General features: G+C 38.6%; 1 protein-coding gene across 2 annotated transcripts in view; it reads right to left on the minus strand.

Moving 5' to 3' along the window:
• Positions 1-21,437, minus strand: part of LOC148278837 (uncharacterized) — a 39,836-nt gene that overhangs the window by 2,516 nt on the left and 15,883 nt on the right. Inside the window, exons 4-11 of one of the 2 annotated variants that reach the window (XM_088230810.1) lie at positions 19,069-19,182; positions 17,558-17,708; positions 17,304-17,449; positions 16,579-16,693; positions 16,393-16,487; positions 14,984-15,172; positions 12,364-12,480; positions 8,591-11,113 (exon numbers count right to left, since the gene is read on the minus strand). In XM_088230810.1, coding sequence (XP_088086936.1) covers positions 8,591-11,113; positions 12,364-12,480; positions 14,984-15,172; positions 16,393-16,487; positions 16,579-16,693; positions 17,304-17,449; positions 17,558-17,708; positions 19,069-19,182 — 3,450 coding nt within the window. Of the gene's footprint in view, positions 1-6,293; positions 11,114-12,363; positions 12,481-14,983; positions 15,173-16,392; positions 16,488-16,578; positions 16,694-17,303; positions 17,450-17,557; positions 17,709-19,068; positions 19,183-21,437 lie in introns of those variants that run through there. The other variant, XM_088230809.1, reaches the window with a different exon arrangement.

The raw sequence follows: 21,437 nt of genomic DNA on the forward strand, positions 1-21,437 counted from the left end.
CGTCACAAAATAAATAAATTGGGATTCATGATACTGAACTACTGAGCTCAATAAAATTAAATATCCCAACTAGAAACCTCAGACAAAACTTACTCTTTCATACCGATAACCATAGAACTAACTATGGTTTTTATTCCCCTATGCCCAGAATTCTCAGGTCTGCCAACAAACATACCAGTCTTGATTTCTTCGATAACAAGTTGTCTTCTTTCAAACGATCACTGAATCAAATTCAATTATAAACTTCTCTCTCCCGCTTCTACTCCCACTGAGTCTACTATATACCATTGTGTATTTCAACTTTGCTTTATAATAATTTTCTACGCATAAATATGCCCTTAAAAATGCCCGTTGGGCGTATATATAAATAAATTAATTAATGCTGAATCAACTGCTCCACAACTGTAAAGCTTATGTTAGGTTTTTGTTGTTTTCATTGTGTGTTTTGTAATATGAATAATATAGATGTACATAAATACCTTGTTTTTAAAACTGTCTGAATTTTTGTTAATTATGTTTGTTTTTTAAGTTAGTCTTCTTTGTTTATTCTCAAATGTAATTTAAAAAAACTAAATTGTTAAGTGTCCTCGGCACGGGAAACCCCAGTGAGGTCACATTATTTTTATTATTAATTATAGTTTGTAAGCGAAAAATATGAATAAATAAAAATGAAAAATAAAATAAATTAATTAACTGTCCTAGAGAGATGGTAAAACATAAATTAATTAGGATAGGAAAATAAAATAAGCATCGTTCTGATCAAAACATATGTATTTACAATTTTCGGTATATATAATATAACGTTGCAACGAACGCATATACATTTTTCATATTTCTACAATCATTAATACTATTCTTTAAACATTTTCATATAATTTACATATAATTTAAGTAAGAATTAAAGTCAAAAAATATGCCGTAAACAAAATTACATCAAAGTCACATATAAAAATATTCTGATGTAACCAACAGCATAACAATAAGCACACTCGCCCACATTTACAAATATTTCAACAATGATGGAGACCCGGGAAGGGAGTACGCGAGCTGAGCGATACGGCGCGTCTGGCCCGTCGTCGGCTGGTTCGAGTGAACGCTTTCATCATACGTGCGGTAATGTAATGAGGAACACAGTTCTGCGCGCGTAATAGAACGAGACCCCGGATGAGTGTTTTCGACTCGACGACGGCTCTCCGGTAAAAATCCTGAATGAGGAAATCGAGCAGAGGTGAAGTACCGTTTTCATATGAACAATACAATAGATTGTTCGTATGGAAACGAGGAAATATGACCACATTTCTGATTATCGTCGGCAACTGAAATGGTTCAAAATTAGACAGCGGAGAGACTATCACTCTCTCTCACTTCTGTTCAATGTACTTCATAGTCCTAACGCCTGCGTGAAAAATTTCAACGCTTATCAGTTCATGGTTAACCTCTTCGTTCTAATTCTCGAGGCACTCTCTTAATACCCATCCACAATTCCTCTTTCTTCTCTAACTCATATAGTGTCCATGCGGCTCCACTGTGGAATCATCTCCCATCCACCATCAAAGATGTTACTACATTATCTCTGTTTAAATCATGTCTAAAGAAACATCTCTTTTCTCTTCCTTAATCTCTCCTCCTTTCCTCTTTCCTCTTTTTTCCTTTTTCCCATTGAGTAATAGTTTTGATTTTAGGTAATTTATTAAGTTTATTTCTATTTTAATATATCTTTAGCTTTTTAATCTTTTTTTTCAATTGAATATGTTCTGTAACTTGAATTATAAAAATAAACTTTTTTTTTATTGGTTGGTTGGAAGAAATTGCCATTTGGCAATAAGCCCGCCAACCTACAAATAACATTCTGTACAAAAAGTTAAATAAATAAAATAAAAAATAAATGTGACAGTGTAAAGACCCCTCGTTAGACGCTGGATCAGATATTTTACCCGCTGTTAAGCTTTTAGGCGTTCACGTTGACGGTGAACTTTCAAAATCAGCGAGGCTGTCGGCTCTTGTTTCTACCAGCTAAGGCAAATTGAGTGTATCCGAAAATATTAATGAGCTCGTATTTTAGTGAACGCATTTGTGATATAGAGTGGATTATTGCGATGGAATATATCGAGCCATAATCGGCAGAACAACGTAAGCGATATTTTCGGCAAATTACGTTTTTTAACCTGCTAACCGAACGGGACGCATAAATACGTCCTTGAAATTAATCTTGCGCCCTGGAACGAGCGGGACGTATATTTTGTGAACAAAAAATGTGTTAGTAATCCATACGTGTCTCGACATAGTATGTAGAACTATGTATCAACAATTGTTTTTAAAAATATAAACCATCACGCCGTTTCTCCGGAGGGGTAAGCAGAGAGGATAGAACGCCATATCACTCTATCTTTGCATACAGGCCTCGCTTGCTCTACACTCATACATCATCTCATGCACGCATGCCGATTATTCCTACTTTTGACAGGTCAATCTTCAAGTGTTTGATGGACTCGATCGTGCAACGTCTTTCTCGGCCTTCCTCGTTTTCTGCATCCATCAACATTCGCATCGTAGATCCTTTTAGCCGTTCTTTCGTTGTCCATTCGCTCCACATGTCCAGACCGACGCGGCGCCCCTTTCTCGACTCTGTCGATAATGCGTGTCTCAGCCTTACACAGTTCACGGTTTTAAGATATATCACACGGAAATTGAGTTTTGAATTTTTACATAGGTACGGGGTGTCCAGACAGACAGACCCTGGGATTAAATAATCTTTTATGTTTAAATTTATTTCAACAGAGAGGGAAAACATTTTCGAGAAGGGAATATGGAAGTCTAGGCATTTACAGGCCTTATGACCTGACATTGGCTGGTTTAAGTGACTAAGTAGAAAAATTGTTTCCTAGTAGGTGATTTGGTTCAGCCGGATGAATCTCACCCATGTGATTAAGGTTTCAGCTCTTTTACTTCACAAAAGTCAACAGATGGAAAACTTGAGGAAATGTGGATGTTCAAACATGGGCAGAATGTTACACAGTGTGTAAAGTGGCCACTTAAACCAGCCAATGACAGGTCATAAGCCCTGTAAATGCCTAGACTTCCATATTCCCTTCCCGAAAATGTTTTCCCTCTCTGTTGAACTAAATTTAAATATGAACAACTCCCTAGGGAGGAAAGTCAGCCAGTCTGAAAGCATTTGGACATAATCAAACATAAAATGAAGCGATCGCAGTCCATTCTGAATGCGGCTGCCAGGTTAATCTTCGGTGTATCAAAGTACGATCACATTACCCCGTCGCTTCTGAGTCTTCACTGGCTACGTTTTCCAGAATGCGCCGTGTCGGCTGATGTACAAGGAGATGCATAACACGGCTCCTCAACGCCTTACGGAACTCCGCGTTCCGGACGAGCTGGCGCCTCACTCTCCGCTCGGCCTCCTGTTCCGCTGTTAGGAAGGCGATGCGACCTCATTCGCGCAACCAGAGTTACAAATTTGGCGATAGGGCTTAGCGATAGCCGGACCTTTGGCGTGGAATGCGCTGCGTCCGGAAGTTTGAAATTGTGCGACAGAATTCCTTTTCAGAAAAAAAAAACTAAAAACTTGTTTATTTGTGTAATGCTTTCCTGACTTAAAAAGTGCTACATTTTAAGGTGTAATTTTTAGGAGTACCATATTATGCGTATTACATGATTTGTAAAATTTGTCTGTTGGTAAATAGTAATTAAGAGTTAGCCTATTGATAGAACTTATTTTTTTAATGAAGTATAATGCACAGCGCCCTTGAACTGATTACCCACGAAAACAGCGCGATAAAAAATTTACAAAATATATTATTATTGTCTCGTCCCAGGCCCGTGAAGATAGACAGTGTGCAAAGGTCGGACGACGGGTCATAAGCCGTGTAAATGGCTAAGCTACCGTATTCCCTCCTCGTAAAAGATCTCCGGCATTTTCATCAATTTTAATAAGATCCCAAGAGGGTTAAAATTAAATTTTCCTCTACAAACGTTTGGGCTTTCTCGAGCCGACTGGTCCAAGTATGAAAATTGAAAAGCATTTTCGTTGCCCAGTCCGGGAAATAATAAAGTTGGGTATTCAAAAAAATATATATATTTGCTAAAAGACTATCTCAAACCGAGCCTAAGTAAATTTCATTTTAATATATTGTATTATCGTCACTACGATTTTTTAAAGTTTTGTAAATTTTAATTCACTCCGCCCGTTTGTCACGAGTTCCGCTGACATTTAAAAGTAGAGCCCCGTAGCGTAAAAATACACCTAACGTTGAAAAAAATGGCCGCTGGAAACCGGAATCTATCACAACACGTAACAACGCTTTGATCGGTCAGTTTATTCTAAAGAACTGTGACGAAAAGTGATATAAATCGATGTACGTAATTTATTCACATCGGTGCAATGAGGAATTCCGGCCCAACCCGGAATTTAATTTTAAAAATGTTTTCGTGTACACATGAATATCAAAAAATTTTGAAGTAGGATGAAATATCTCAAAAACGCACGCAAAAATAAATAAAAAATGTTAAAATTAGTATTCATTATAAATCGTAAATAATGACGTCACTCCTTATATCCACGTGTAGTATTTTCGGTTTCCGCTTAAAAGCCCCCGCACCTTTTAAGGAACGTTTTGACCATAGAAAAAAAAAAGAGTATAATTTGTATAATTTGACATTTCAACCAGAGATTATGTCAACTTTCTAGGTTTTTCTAAATCGAAACGTTCGTAAAAACAACCATAACATAGAAACGAGCAAATTATGATCAACTAAATGAAGTAATCAAAGCAATATTCCGTAGAGTCTTGTCAGGTCAGTGAAAGTAAGAACGCCAACCGTTTCATGACGTCACTAATGAAAAGTGACGAAGTTGGATTGCCATAGTTTAGCTCGAAGTCTTATGTCTTTCGTTTTTATGAATATATTGTGTACCATTATTGTTTTGCCCTTGTTTGTCTTAGCTACATAGTTTTATGTGTTTTTGTTCAGTTTCTTGCATTTATGTTTCTTCATGTAATTTGATTAGGCCGTATATATAATAAATAAATGTGTAATAAATGTTTCCCCATGGCTTTTTTTCCTATGGCATCACTAAAAACAACTGTCATACAGATCGATGCAAATTGTTTCACACTTTTATGACAATTTTTGAACCATCTTTTTTACAGCTTTAAATATTTCTATTGTAATGTTTTAAACATCGCAATTTATTGTCCCTAAACGTTTGTCAACTGCCTATCATGATTTGTACAAGTCAATATGACGTTTTTGTTCAAATGAAAACTAAAACTAACCCTAAAGGAAGACACTTAAACAAAAAGGTAAACTACACGCACCTGCTTTGAATTTAGGTTAAGACAATAATTTATCCTTTATTAGTTGTTTACCTGTTTTTATTCTTCATTCGCGGGCCGCGGCATCATTATTACGACATAATTTTGGCTTTTTTGACACATCAAATGAATTCCGAAAATTTTTAAGCGTAAAACCGGGGTTATGAAAAATATAAAAAACGTCAATTGGGGGTAATATTTGTACGAGAATGTATGAAGAAAAATGGGTCCTGAACATCACGATGTAAAAAGCGGAAAATGTAAATCGAGGTTTTACTGTACTTTAAATGACGTCACAAGTTCTTCTAAATCATTGAAATGATAGTGTTGTGATAGATTGCCAGTTTCCGGGAAACCGACCCGCCAATCGGGACAACTCACCGAAGAGAACTAGTGATGTGTCGCGCGGAGTAATTTAAAAATTACAAAACGTAAAAAATTGTAGCGATGATAATGTGATACATAAAAAAAAAAAAATTATTTATTTGGCTTAGTTCGACATCCTTTCAAAAAATTAAAAAAAAAAAAAAAAACGCCTGAACTTCCTCCTTATAATAAACTAGTGCTATTCTAAATCTTCTCGCGGGGGTAGAGAGCGGTTAATTTAGAGATTTTTTTTTTTTTAGTGCGTTAACACTTTGCTTCATATACGGCCACACTGATGGTAAAACGTCAAATAAATATGAATTTGCGAAACCAAACACGATGATTTTCATTTAGAACCCAAAAACGCGTAATTAGGTTGAATTGACCGAACCGTATTGTTTTTTTTTTAAAACAGTTTTACACGTCTCTTGATATTTAATGTGGCCGTATATTGAGCAAAGTGTAGTCACGTGCCAAAAAAAATTTCCTCGAATCAACAACCCTCTAGTGGGTAGAGAAGATTCAGAATACCACCCCTGTTCTCAACCTTACCCCCAAAATTTCAGTTATTATTTATTTTTAAATTGTTGAGTAATATTTCTTTTTTGAGGCTTAAGTCACTTCCACACACGTAACAAAAGTTGTCAGGACTATTCGCACGGTTGCGCGGTATTAAGAAAAATAAATATTTGCGGTCCTGTGATTTACCCAAATATTTCATTTTGAGGCCCATTTTCAACGAGTTGTACACAATTCACTTTGGAAAATGGGAGTCAAGTTGGGGTAGAGTGGGATTCGAACCACGGACCTTCGAGCCACGAGTCCGAGACACTAGCCACGAGACAACAGCCCGATGTATGAAGTGAAATGTAGTCACACGCATAAAATAAAAATCCTAGAGTCAAATCCAGAACCCTTCGACAAACATTTGGACATACTCAGTGACGTATAATAAATAGACAGGTTCGTCCCGTACAGTAGTAACAGCGGTGTATGATGGCACTTAGGACGTTTGCACGCTCATGAAGTTGCGTAAACATTGGCAGCTAAGAGCATAGGGAACAAATGCCGCACTTCATTGTCGCAGGCGTCACAATATTAACTTTCGTCACACTTGTAATGTGTGAATTTAATTATAGATCACTGAACATAATAGAAAAAAAGTTCCAAAGTTTTCAACTCTCTTTTCAGTTCTAATTGGTATCATATTCTTTGGGGCCGTGAAAGTTATCAGGCTCCGACGTGGTCTCCGATATGGAGCCGAGCGAGGCCAGACTGTCCTGGCTGACCCCCGGCTCCAGGCTCTTGGACCCGCTGAAGGATCGGCACACGTAGTTGGAGGACATGTCCTCGATGTCCTCGGAGACCGAGCCCAGAGACTTGACGCTCTCGAGGGAGGCCAGCCGGCCGGAGGTCCGCAGCTCCTCGGCCTCGGTCTCGGTCATGTTGAGGCCGTACACGGAATCGCGCGCCATCTTGCCGAGCGCGTTCGGATCCGGCGACCGCGATTTCGCTCGGCGGCCGTCCTGGAAGCTGCTCGGGCTGCAGGAGATCGCCGACGGGTTCTCCGGGAGGCTTCCGCAGCGCATCGGCAGGCCCTTGGACGACTTCTTCGAGGGGATCGGGTGGGTGTATCCGTAGCACGGGAACGGCTTCTTCGCTTCGGGTATGTCCTGCGGCGTCGAGGTGGCCGTGCTCTTCAGAATGGACACGGGCACGAAGTCGGTGACGATGGGAGATTTTTCATTTCCGTCGATCATTTCCGAAGCGACGTCTATCGCGATCGAAATCGGAATCAGAGCTTCCAACATGAGCACGTTCTGTTTGAGTTCGTCAGCTTCGTTCAAGGCACTTTGTACTGTCGAGTGTTTCGTCGAATCGATCGACGCGGCGACGTCTTCGCCGATTATCGACGCGTCGCAGAGCGTCACGTCTTCAGAAATAAGATCCAGTATCGTGAGGGCGTCGCTGCCCTCATCGATGTCTCCGCACTCTTCTATGTACACTTCGGGCGGCTTCTCCGTGGATTTATTCTCATTAAGGTCGGCGTCGAACTTGTTGACGAAGTCTAGATTCAAATTGCGGTTGTCGTCGTTGCTTTCGTTGCTGTTTCTGTCGACGACATCGAGGTTTTGGTACTCGGTTTCTTCTATCGCGATGAGCGGTTCGACAAGCTCGTCGTAGAGTCGACAGATGGCTTCGTCGGCTAGTTTGTCCGGCTCGATGATTTTAATATCTCTTTTATCTAAAATGTCACTGTTCTGAGTTACATCCCAAATAACTCCGAGCACGCTCTTCCTCTCGAGTAGTTCCTGAGCCAGAGCCTTCGTGTTGGTCATGCTGGAAGTCAGAGTGTTCTCCGGACTGATGTTTTCCTTGATCCTCCGGATGATTTTGCTGGGTAAGTTTTCTACGGACGTCCCCGAGTCCGGGCTCAGCTGGCGGTCCGGGGACGTCTTGTTATCGAGCCCGATGGACTGCTTCAGCACGGCGGAGAACTCCGGTTTGGCGATCGGTTTGACTCGCAGGTCCGTGGGCCTCGCGAGTTTGGCGTCGGTGTCGATAATGAGATCAGTTTCGTCATTTTTAACATTAATAATACACGTCCCGCACTCGTTTCTTAATACACTAATACCTACGTTTTGTACTTGGCCTTTGTCGCACTCCAATGGGGCTAATTTATCACAGTTTTCGAGGGGTTTGAAATTGAGACGTTCGCGGGCGATGGCTTCAGCTCGGTCACAGAGATCGTTGACGATCTTGTAAATGTTTCGCCGATCGGAATCACTCAACGTCGGACTTCGACTCGTTGCTAAACTAAAATCACTAACACCCACATTGTCGGCTTCGCCGGCTAAATTATTTGTACTGTTCGATGCTCCGTCTCCTTTTACCTTGTCTGTTGAATCCACGGTCTTTCCCAGGTCCGTAATCACATCAAACTCCGCAGAGACCGGAGCTTCGGCGAGATCTAGAGTCTGAAATGGATCAGCAGTGGCATTTTTGCCATCGCACCAATCTCCTATACTCAAATCTTCGATACCCGTAGTTAAAATGTCTTTGATCACTGCGGGGACGGTGCGATCTCCGCGATTCTGAACGCACGTACAACTGTCTTCGAAGTCCGTGGTCTCCGGCAGAGTCAGGGTGCAATCTGCGGTCACTTGGCATGGAGCGAATGGATGTATCACGCACTCCGAGATGGTCTGATTAACGTATTCCGAGTCCAAGAAACCTCTAAGATGTTTGGAAGTTCGCTCGGGGTATTTGGAAAGAGTTTCAGACTCGACTACTAGGTTGGGGCTGTCGTCTAAATATGCAGTTTCCATGCTCGGCAAGGGATTTATGTCCATCTCTTTGGAATGAGGGATTGGAGTAATTTCCGTGTATTCGGCATCTTGGTGTTTGAAATCCGAATCTCCAAACTGCAGAGCCGTTTCGAAGCTTTCGCCGTATTTCTTCAGTCTTTCGATCGCAGCCGACGCTTTTAAATCCATCGCCTTGTTAGCGGCGCCGCCTCCGAGGTTCCACAGCCAGAAGGAGCTTCCAGAAGCCGAGCCGGTGGAAGATTGCGAGTCTCTCCTGGAAGAGCTCTGGCTGTCAGACGTCTTTTTGTCGTCGGAGCTTTTGGAGAAATAGTTTCCAGGGTGGAAAAGGCTTAGTAGTTTTTCCGGTAGCGATAACGGCGCCTTCGGTTGCTGCGCGCTCGGTTCCTCTTCTTTCTTTCCCGGTTGTTGAGAGGAACAGAAATTTGTAGGAGAGACCCAAGAGATCTTTCTGGACCTTTGTTTTTGGATCGACGGTACGTCCAGCAAACTCGCGACTCGTCGGGGGGCGACGTCGACTTTGCACTCACTTCGTTCATTGTCACTTTCGACCGAGAGCGACGAGTCCCTTCCCATCGAGAAAAATGTCGATTTAAGATTAGAGCTGCTTGTCAACGTGCCTTCGTTGGAGGAGAACGACTCGTTGAGTGATTGGTTTCGAGTTTTGGACTCCGACTGGCAGATTCCCGAGTCTACGGAGTCTATCTGAGTGTCGTTGGAGGGAAATGTGAAGGTTCCGAGCGTGGAGGAGAGAGGACTCGCGTACGCATTATTGCCGCTCTTGTACGAGTCAACCGAGCTTATGCTGGCTTCCAAACTAGTAACGGATCCGTGCAATTTCATATGCTTGCCAAATATATTGGGAGACACACTCTCCTCGCTAGAAACTGACGAGTTCAATAGATTCACGTTGGATCCGGGCGGGAGATGCACCGCAACTCCCGATTCAAATGTACTAGACTCAAGACTGCTTTCGTTCGAGGATGCAGAAAGATTAGCGAGTTTTCTGCCGTGGTTTTTGGTAGGAATAGTCTCGCCCACGGGACAGATAAAAGGGTTTTTGTAATCCTGGACGGGGAAGACGTCTCTCTCTCCCTCGAGGAAAGGTTCGTCGTCGTCCTGTATCGAGAACACGACCCGGTCACTCTTTTCGAAATCGAATCCGTCCTGCTTGCCCTTGGCTCTGGAAGCCTCCAGCGTGTTCAGAGACTCGACGGAGCTGCCGGATATATCCAGGCTCGACGCGCTGTCGTACTGCTGCTTATTTTGGTTCATGAGACGAGAAACTTCGAGATCGGGACTATCGAGACTCGATTCGCTTTTGTTTTTTTTGATAGCGCCGAAAACCGGCTTCGATTCGGACGGTACGGAAATATCGATAGCGTCCGAGACCTTTCTTTTCCCCGACGCGACTTCGAGATCGACTTTCGCACTTGTTTCCAATATGACATGATCGGAATTCGTTTCCTTTTTGACGGGCTCTTCGCTCATGACGTTTTTGTACCGGACGATGCTGAATCGCGAGTTCTTGATCTGCTGCCGCAGGACATTGTCACTTTCCGTTGTCTGTATGGAGACGTTGATCATCGGCGATCGGTTGGTCGAATCGTCGGGCGCGACGACCGAAATTTGCGGCGGAGGTTCGGAAAGCGTGACGACCTTGAACCTCGACGAGGCGAGGAAGGAGTTCGAGCTGCGGCTGCTCGGAGGAGTCGAGGGCGACGGGCTCTCGGAGGTGAGGGAAGACGAATCGGAGACTCGCGAGACCTTGAAACGACTTCTGTGGGACGGGCTGGGGATCGGGCTTCCGATCGGAGAGGGCACGGGGCTCGGGAGCGGCGACCGCAGTCTTCCGAACCCCTTGGGAGGAGACAGCATCGGCTCCGACGCGAACTCGGCCGCGCTTCTATGCAGGGTCTGGCAGGTGAGGCTGATCTTGCGCGTGGTGAAGGAGGCCACCCGCCTTCGCTGAGGGGTGTCCTCCGAGGAAGGGGTCGAGGGACTGAGGAGGTTCTGACTCTCGTTCCGGAGACAGAGGGAGCGGATTTCTTCCACCAAGCGCGCCTCTTCCAACGGCTGGTCGGCCCCATTCTGGAAGAAATACTTTTTTTATTATTTAAACCACCGACCTTAACTCGCCAACCACATGATAAAGGCCTCTAGTATTTTTTTATCTCTTTTCGTAAGGCACCTGTCTTAAAACCGTACATCGATATGCCCCATGCACATGTCTCTGCAAATTAAAAAAATATATATATTTGCGTGATTTACCCAAATATTTTATTTTAAGGGCCATTTTTAACGATCTGTAACTAACTAGTTGAAAATGGATGAATGAATATTAGAAAATAGTAATCAAGTTGGGGTAGAGTGGGATTCGAACCACGGACCTTTGAGCCGTGAGTCCGAGACACTAGCCACGGGACAACAACCCGGTTCGTTTATTTCAATGTGGAATTCCACTGTTTTCTTATTTATTTATTTTCTATTAGCGTACTATTTAACTAAGCAAAAATATTTTTGAAAAATTTATGCGTTATTTACTAAGATATGATTTTTTAAAGTGACATTTATCAAATACTGCACCAAATGACTGCAATCAGTGTGTCACTTTTCAGTAGTGACGGTTGGCGTTCTTACTTTCACTGACCTGACAAGAATCTACGGAATATTGCTTTGATTACTTCATTTAGTTGATCGTAATTTGCTCATTTCTATGTTATGGTTGTTTTTACGAACGTTTCGATTTGGAAAAACCTAGAACGTTGACATAATCTCTGGTTGAAATGTCAAATTATACAAATTATACTCTTTTTTTTTCTATGGTCAAAACGTTCCTTACAAGGTGCGGGGGCTTTAAGCGGAAACCGGAAATACTACACGTAGATATAAGGAGTGACGTCATTATTTACGATTTTAAAATGAATACTATTTTTAACATTTTTTATTTATTTTTGCGTGCGTTTTTGAGATATTTCATCTTACTCCAAAATTTTTTTATATTCACGAAAACATTTTTAAAATTTAATTCCGGGTTGAGCTGGAATTCCTCATTGTGAGTATTGGTAATTCATCATGGGTTATAACAGTTCCTCGATTTTAAGACCCATTTCTCTTCATACATTCTCATACAAATATTCCCCCCGATTAACGTTTTTTACATTTTACATCAGCCCGGTTTTACGCTTAAAAATTTTCGGAATTCATTTGATGTGTCAAAAAAGCACTAGATTCCTGTATTTTTCATACATTTATTTCTTCAGTGTTACACTTTTTTTCTTGCTCCCTTGAAAAACGTAAAAAGGGGGTTTCACTGTATTTTTATAAATCAATTTATTTACCGGCGTGGGAAGGGCGTCGTCCAGATCCAGCCTCGTCACCCCGGAATTGCTCCTCAGAGCGGTGGCCAGCGCCAAAAGACCGGCCACGTGGAGCTTGTTGTCTCGCAGGTCTATCCTCTGGAAATACAAGGGGTATTAGGAATCAGGGGGAGAGTGACGCTTTTCTGAAACTGTGACACTGAACTGAAGGAGCTATGACCCTTCACCCAGTGAAACTCCACTGATTCGGGTTCAGTGCCAAAATACGGCGTTTATTGGCAAAAATAAAAGTAAATACATGCAATAGAAAATATAAAAAATAAGTATTTGACATCAAATTGAATTGCAAGAAAATAATCATAGCAACTTCACAATAGTCCTTAAAATATAGAACCAAGTTGATTAGAATGACAGTTGTCAGCAAAAGTGACGACATAACTATGTAGTTACGTCTAAGGAGTGATTTATTTATTTATATATTTATTTATTTATGACAAAATACAAGGTTTTTAAACTTTACATATTACATTTTATTACATATTTTATTTGTACAAAATATTCCCAATCAGCAAAGTTGTCTGTTGATGTTTGTGAAGTTAAAGAGCTGAAACCTTTATTTATGCGGGTGAGATTCATCTAATTGAATTATTTCACCTACATACTAGGCAACGCCTGAAAATGTTATTTTTTCAATTTCTATACTTCTTCATGGACCAGGTAATTTATCAACAATATTTTGAGTTTGTCCAAATTTTTGTAGACAAGGACTAGATTCAACTCCCTGGGGAGCTGTTTATATTAACATATTACAACAGAGATGAAGAACATTTAAGAAAAGGTAATATAGAGTACTTAACATTTTCTGTTTGTTTAATTTGCTCATCTTTAATTATTCGGTTAAGTTTTATGGGGTGTTTGTTTTTTTATTTTATTATCATATATTTAGACTTATTTGTATTTATATTGACACACAAAAATCATTCATATCTGGCGTGTTAATTTATTGTGTGTGTACATCTGGCATGTTTTTTACGTTTTTCATCACCCCGGTTTTACGCTTAAAAATTTTCGGAATTCATTTGATGTGTTCAAAAATCCAAAATTATTGCGTAATAATGATGCCACGGCCCGCGCGCCACCGCCACGCGAATGAAGAATAAAACAGGTAAACAACTAATAAAGGATAAATTATTGTCCTAACCTAAATTCAAAGCAGGTGCGTGTAGTTTACCTTTTTGTTTAAGTGTCTTCCTTTAGGGTTAGTTTTAGTTTTCATTAGAACAAAAACGTCATATCGACTTGTACAAATCATGATACGCAGTTGACAAATGTTTAGGAAAAATAAAATTTTAATATCATTAAATTGCGATGTTTAAAACATAACAAGAGAAATATTTAAAGTTATAAAAAAGATGGTTTAAAAATTTGTCATAAAAGTGTAAATAATTTTGCCGCGATCTATTTGACAGTTTGTTTTTAGTGATGCCATAGAAAAAAAGTGATACCGTATAAATAAAATAATATTTTATGTTATTTTATTCAAATTCAAAATTCTATTTTAGTTTTTTTTATTTACACGTAAAATAATTTGACAAGCTGTTTTTAAATTAAAAAAAAAAAACAGATGACATAATATTGTTTGAAAAAATATACAAATATTTTTAGTGAAATCATTGAAAATAGGTAAAAAAAAATATTGTCAATTTCCATTTATCACCGTTTTCACTATTTTTCCGGAAGTATACGTACACTATAGTGTAGCAAATCAATTTTATTTTTATGTAATTCCTATTTTTTTCCATACATTTTTCATTTCTCACTTGGGCGTTTTCCTCAGTTTTACACCTTTTTTTCTTGCTCCCTTGAAAAACGTAAAAAGGGGGTTTTACTGAATATAAAATCAGCTTTAAAACTAAAAAAAACTTAACTAAACCTAATTATTAAAGACGTTCTTACAAGGTTACATCATTTTGCAAAAATGTTAGAGATGGGACAAATTGATCAATGTAAATCGATTGAATAAAAAATAATTCGTTTGTTGTTCATAAAAAAAAGGATTTAATGTCTTATTTTTATTTTTTTTATTTATTTATTTATACTTTTACATTGTTTGTATTCTTTTTTTTATACAGAATAATGTTCATTCACTGGGGTGTCCCGTGCCGAGGGAAACATTTTACAAAATGTGAATATTTAACAAAGTTAACATAATCATAACAATAAAAAAAACCTAATAATCCAATTAACCTAATTATCATTAACACAATAAACAGTAAAAAAACTAAAATAATCATAAAAAACATAATCAATTTATATAGACCAATAGAACAAGTTTCATACACAGTACACACATTTTACCTATTTGGCTTGATCCACTCATCGATCCGTGCGCAACCCACCTCCACTATCCATTTCTTAATAGCAATTTTACATTATTTAACAGCTGCCGTTTGACAGATCGCAATTTGGAAAAAATAAATATTGTTTGTGTTTGTGCTGCCATCTAGCGCTAGGTAGCTTCATTATCAATCCGCCCACGTACATATTTATTGCTAGTTCCATTATTGTCTCCATTTTATAATTTTTTTCTCGCACACGTCTCGAAGTGGTTTCGGCCGTCGCCCCCGACCTTGACACTGACCTGTATGACGGGGTTGTCGGCTATGACCTCGGCCAGGGCCACGGCGGCCTCGGCGCCCAGGCGCGCCCCCTGCACCCCGAGGCACAGCAGGCTGCGGTTCTGCTGCAGCGCGGCCCGGAACCGGTTGACGGTCTCGCCCCCCAGGGGGTTCTGGCCGATGTTCAGCACTTCCAGAGACCGGGAATTCATCTGGAACAGAAAAATAATCATTGTAATAAATAATATCCCAACTAGAAACCTCAGACAAAACTTACTCTTTCATACCGATAACCATAGAACTAACTATGGTTTTCATTCCCCTATGCCCAGAATTCTCAGGTCTGCCAACAAACATACCAGTCTTGATTTCTTCGATAGCAAGTTGTCTTCTTTCAAACGATCACTGAATCAAATTCAATTATAAACACCTCTCTCCCGCTTCCACTCCCACCGAGTCTACTATATACAATTGTGTCTTTCTACTGTCCTTTATAATAATTTTCAATGTATAGTAATGGCAAAAAGATCTCGGAGTTGTGATTACGTGTGATCTGAAATGGGAATCACGTATTATCGAAATTGTCAAACGCTGCTTAAATGTTTGTCACCAGAGGCAAAATTAGCAGTTCACAACGGAGACCCTGATGCACGGGAGCGAAGTATGGACTTGGAAAAACAGCGATGAAAGTAGGCCGGATGCTGTCGAAATTCGATCTCTCAGGCGAATGTGTGGTAAAACTATGTATGATAGACGCGCAAATGTTGAGATCCGTACATTACGCAAGGCTGAGACGAGCATTATTGACAATTGGCGGCCTCCGTGGTGTAGTGGTCAAGACGCTTGACTCACACACGGAAGGTTCCGGGTTCGATTCCCGGTGAGAACACAAAAATTAAATGTGATTTTTCTCAAGCCTGGGTGTTCTGTGATGTAATTCACCACTGTAATTGGGCTTCCTGGCCTGTTGTGGTGCAAAATATAAAAAAAAAAATTTTTTTTTTTTAAATTTTAAAAATCAAGAAAAGAGCTCTGCGCTGGTTTTGACATGTAGAACGAATGGACAGCGAAAGAACGGCTAAGAATATTTACAATGCGAATGTGGATGGATGCAGAAATAGAGGAAGACCGAGAAAGAGATGGCATGACCAAATCCAACAAATACTTGAAGATGGACATGTCAAAAGGCGGAATAATCGGAGATGTATGAATGTAGAGGAAGCGAGATCTGAATGCAAATATAGTGTTGTGGCGTTCCATCTTCTCTGCCTACCCTTGCGGAGAAACGGCGTGATGGTTTGTTGTTGTTGTGCTGTATTGGTATCCTGACGAAGAGACGGGTACGTCTCGAAACCGGTGGACATAGAAAAGTCGGCAAGTGGTTATATACAAATATTTAGTAAATAAATATTATAAAGGTTAATGAACTTACCAGAGCCTTGCTAAAATGTTTTCCACTGTTTCTGGTCAGGTTATTGTTCCATACGACGAGCACCGATAGTCCTCTCTCTGAACAACTCGCCGAGGCTAAAACATTCCACGAGAAAGTCTGGCATTCATTTTGACGATAGGGAAGCAAAAATTTGGACAAACTTAAAATGCTGATGATTTCATTTACCCGAACTGCCGGACTGGGGGGAGGAGACAGTAGACTCACTGCTAGAGCTGCTCGAAGGAGAGCTCTGACAAGACTGCTCGGTCAAAGCGTCCGCGATCTCTTTTATACCGTCGTCCTGGAAATTCGAGAAAATTGAAAAATAGAAACAAAAGAAAGCAGCATGCAAATTTGGCCCTTATTGTGTACCTGTTTCACACATAATACGGATGATTTTCCTTTGACACACTTGCGTAGTTTTTTATTTCATATAACAAATTTGACAACATCATAGTTGTACACGGAATTTTGGCCCTTACTGTGCACGCATTTCTTACAAAATATGGATGATTTTCCTCTGGTACACATGGGTAGTTTGCTCTTTCGGTGCCATATAGAAACATTTTATGTAACAAATTTGACAACATCATGGTTATATATATATGCAATTTTGGCCCTTACTGTGCATGCATTTCATAAAAAATACAGATGATTTTCCTTTGGCACACATGAATTAAATAAAAATTAATATTATAGCAAAACGAACACAACTCAGGTTATCATCTAATATATTGTTGTATCCAAAGAAAAATGACACAATTTCAAACAACGTTGTTTGCAATATGTAGGTACAAATTAATGAGCATTTTTGTAGCTTACATATTTAAAAAATTACCGCTCGCCGCTGATAAAAAGGAGAAGAATGAATTAGGAGACAGATAAACCCGGCGATAGGAGTGCGGACTCACCTGAATGTTGTTGTTGCTGACATCGAGGAGTTGGAGCCAGGAGTTGGCCTTGAGCAGCGAAGCCAGATGCGCCGCGTCCTCCTTCAAAAGCTGGTTGTCGCCGAGGTGCAGCTCTCGCACCGACTTGTTCAGTTTCAGGGCTCCCGCTGTGGGGACACAAGATGGGGGTCAGTTCTCTTAGCTTTAATGGTGGGCCCCGTCGGTGCCCGAGCGGTCCACTGAATATCTGTGGCGGTGATAGTGGGGGTGGTTACCTAAGCAGCGCAGAGGCGAGCCCGCCAGCCGCGACCTCTGCAGATGGAGGCAGCGCAGGACGCACGCCGGACGCAGGGCGCGCGCCAGCACGAGAGAAGTGCTCTCGCTCAGGTAGGTCTCCCTGGCCTCCAGCTGCTCTAGCCATTGGGACTAAAAATATAAATTAATTTTAACAGTTGGAAAGAAACACTGTTCATCGTACTTACTCAAATATTTAAACAATTTTTTCTTAAACAATAATTGTTAAGTTTTGTTTAGAATATTTCAGAGGCGAATCGTCTGTCGTATTTTTTATGTTATTCATAACCCCGGTTTTACGTTGAAAATTTTATTTTTTCAGTGAGTTTACTTTAAGTAGCACTGTTGTAATTTAACGTGGAAGGTAGTGATCCCGATAGTAAAATCTCGTCACAAATTAAAACATTCTCAAATGGTTTTAATGATTTATTTTTTTTGATTTTTTTTTTTACATATTTATTACAGCAATTTACAAGTAATTATTTATACAGCAAATTAATTCCGTAGTAAAAGTAAACAAACATATTTTTTTATTTTTGCTGTTGGTTCATCTAAACTGCCTAACTAGGGATAGCTTCCCCGTTCTAAGGCAGTAAATTATTTTTTTATTTATTTTTTATTTAAATCTTAAAGTAGGGCACACATATCATACATATTGTTATGTGTGTTCTAATAATAACATTGCAAATATATTTAATTTATAAATTGTTTATCACATATGTCTTGACCATTATTTTAAATTTTGATATGTTTTTTTCGTCATAAATATTTTTTTCCATTTCGTAATACTTTTTAATTGCTTTAAATAAAATTAAATTTGGTGACTTTGCCTTTTTCCTAAATGGAAGTCTAATTTTGTTCTTTTCTCTAGTATTGTGATCGTGTTCACGCTGGTTCCGATCAATTTTTTTCCAAAATTCTGTTTTTTTATTAGAATTTATAATTTTATGAACAAATATCATTGTATTGTAAAATATTTTTTGTTTATATGTTATTAATTTCATTTCATTTACCATCGACTTTACCCTCGTGTATCTGTTTTTTTTCAAAATGATTCTAAGGGCTTTATTTTGTAATACAGTTAGTTTATCGATGTTTTCTTTGTTTGATAAAAATAAAATGCTACTGCAGTAGTTAACGTGTGGTTTAATAATTGCTTTGTAAATAGTTTTGCAAGAGTCCTTATCAATAAATCTTCTGATCCTTCCCAAAATTGATATTTTTGTTGCAATCTTATTTATTACCATCTTAGCGTTTTGGTGAAATGTAAGTTTTGAATCCAACATTACACCTAAATATTTAATTTCAGTGACTTCATTAAGTTTTTCATTTTCTATTACAATTGATGGTGTAATTTCTATTCTTTTGTTTCCTATATTCATATATTTAGTTTTGTTAACATTTAATTTAAATTCATTAATTTATTTTTTTTAAATCTCTTTTTAAACCCAAATATTTTACGCTAGTGACATTTTCCAATATTGTACCGTACCTTGTTGACCATGCGAGAGCAGGCTTGCCAGCCGAGAATCCCGAAGGAGTTGTTCCCCGAAATGTCTATCTCCGAAGCGCTCTCGTAATACTCGATCATGTCAAAGAGGGCGACCTGGAACAATATAAGAAAGTACAGTAAAACCTCGTTTTTACGTTCCTCGATTTTACGTTTTCTCGCTTTTTACACCGAAATATTTAGGTCCCATGTTTTCCCTCTCTGTTGAAATAAATTTATTAAGGTCCCATTTTTTTTCCATACATTTACATTAAAATTCTTTTTTCATTAAATTTTTTTTAAGCAGGTCGACTACCGGTTAAACATTAACTTTTCTAATCATGCTGAAAGAATGCACTACCATGGAATTAACTCTCTTAAAAATCGAAGAATAATGTTGGACCAGTTATTTTTATTCAAATTAATAAATAATAAAATTGATTCTCCAAACCTACTAGAAAGACTTCCATTCCGTGTGCCATCTAGACCGACAAGACAAAATCTTCTGTTTTACACTGAAAACGCGTCAACAAACTATTTGAAACAATCTACATTACCTAGAATATGCGACCAATATAACAATATATTGACCGAGGCTGATATTTTTTGTGACAATGTATGTAAATTTAGGTCAAAAATTATAGAAATTTTGAGAAGCAGACATTTAAATTTATTATTATTATTATATAAATATTTTTTCATTTCGTTTCTTTTACATTTATTATATTGAACATAATTTAAATTATTATATTAAGTGTTTTTGAATATAAATAAATGTGTCTGTATTACATTCACAAGGAAAAGAAAAATTCTCTCAAACTAAACAATAATGTACTAATGAGAAAGCACGAAATTAAAGATCTTGGGATTGTTTTAGACTCAAAACTACTTTTTGTATCGCATATCAATAAAATTACCTCCAAAGCAATGAGCATGTTAGGTTTCATAATTCGAATGAGTAAACACTTTGATAATCCAAAGGCCCTTATTTCATTATATTATACATTTGTCAGAAGCCATTTGGAATACGCCTCTCAGATATGGAATCCCCAGTATGCCATATATATAAGTAGAATAGAAAATATTCAAAACAAATTTATAAAGTACCTTAAATACAAAACCGGTATTTCTTATGTATCTACTCTCACTGCCTCCACCTTCCGTGGAATCATTTCTCTACAATACCGCAGAGTGTGTGCGGACCAACTACTGCTTTACAAAATTATGACAGGAATGGTTGACTGTACAGAGCTGCTTGTTTAATAACAATACATGTGCCAGCCAGGATTTGTAGACGGTACCACCTGTTTCATGTACCAATAAGTAAAACATCGTATGTTAAAAATGCTTTTTTTCGTAGGACTTTTTCAATGTACAATACAAAATTTAAAAATATAGATTACACAAACATCACTCTGTCAGATTTAAAATTTACACTAAAAATGTATTATGTAACTTAGTAGACATTATAATAATAAATATGTACATCTCCCCTCCCCTCCTTATCCTCTCTTCAAGCATTTTTGTCCTTATCCCGCCCAATTTACAATAACTTAATGTTCTTAAAATTAATATTTAAAAAATCTTTGATTATTGAGTACATGAAAAGAACATTTTGATATGTATAAATTGTATGTATTTATTTGATATGTAATATATTTTCTTTACTAACTTTGTATACTATGTGGAAATCTGTTATTAGTTCTGAGTTTATACACTATATCTGTTTGTTTACTAAAAATATGTATGTAGAACTGTTGATTTCCCTAATAAAATAAAATAAAAAATAAGCGTAAACAATTATTTGGTGTGTGCATAAGTTTCTTAAACGAATATACAAAGAAATTGGCAATATATGTGTACATACGGTTTGTTTACCTAATAAAATATATAAATAAATTTAAATATTCCCCCCAATCAACATTTCTTACGTTTTCCATAACCCCGGTTTTACGTTGAAATTTTTTCATAACTCATTCGATCCGTCAAAAGACGAGCCGCGCGCCGCCGCGTGAATGGAGAATGAAATCGAGGTACATAAAAAAATGTGCAAATTATTGTCTCAAACAAAATTCAAAGTAGGTGCAGTGTAATTGACCACTTTGTTGAAGTGTCTAATTTTGTCATTTCACTCAATAGTGACATGCAGTGGACGCATGTTCAGGAAGAATAGAGTATTTACATCAATAAATTACGATGCAGAAAGTTAAAAAAATTGGCAATGGAAATATTGTTTGATGCTATAAACATAATGTGAAAAGGAGACTGTTTCAATAATTATCATCGAAGTGTGAAACAGTTTTGCCGCGATGTAAATGACAGTTGAAATTTTGTGGTGCCATTTTAAAAAAGTGATACCATATTAATAAAAT

This window comes from Micrasema longulum, unplaced genomic scaffold (assembly GCF_059751315.1).
Source record: "Micrasema longulum isolate JH-2025_06_02 unplaced genomic scaffold, ASM5975131v1 h1tg000820l, whole genome shotgun sequence".
Classification (NCBI taxonomy): domain Eukaryota; kingdom Metazoa; phylum Arthropoda; class Insecta; order Trichoptera; family Brachycentridae; genus Micrasema; species Micrasema longulum.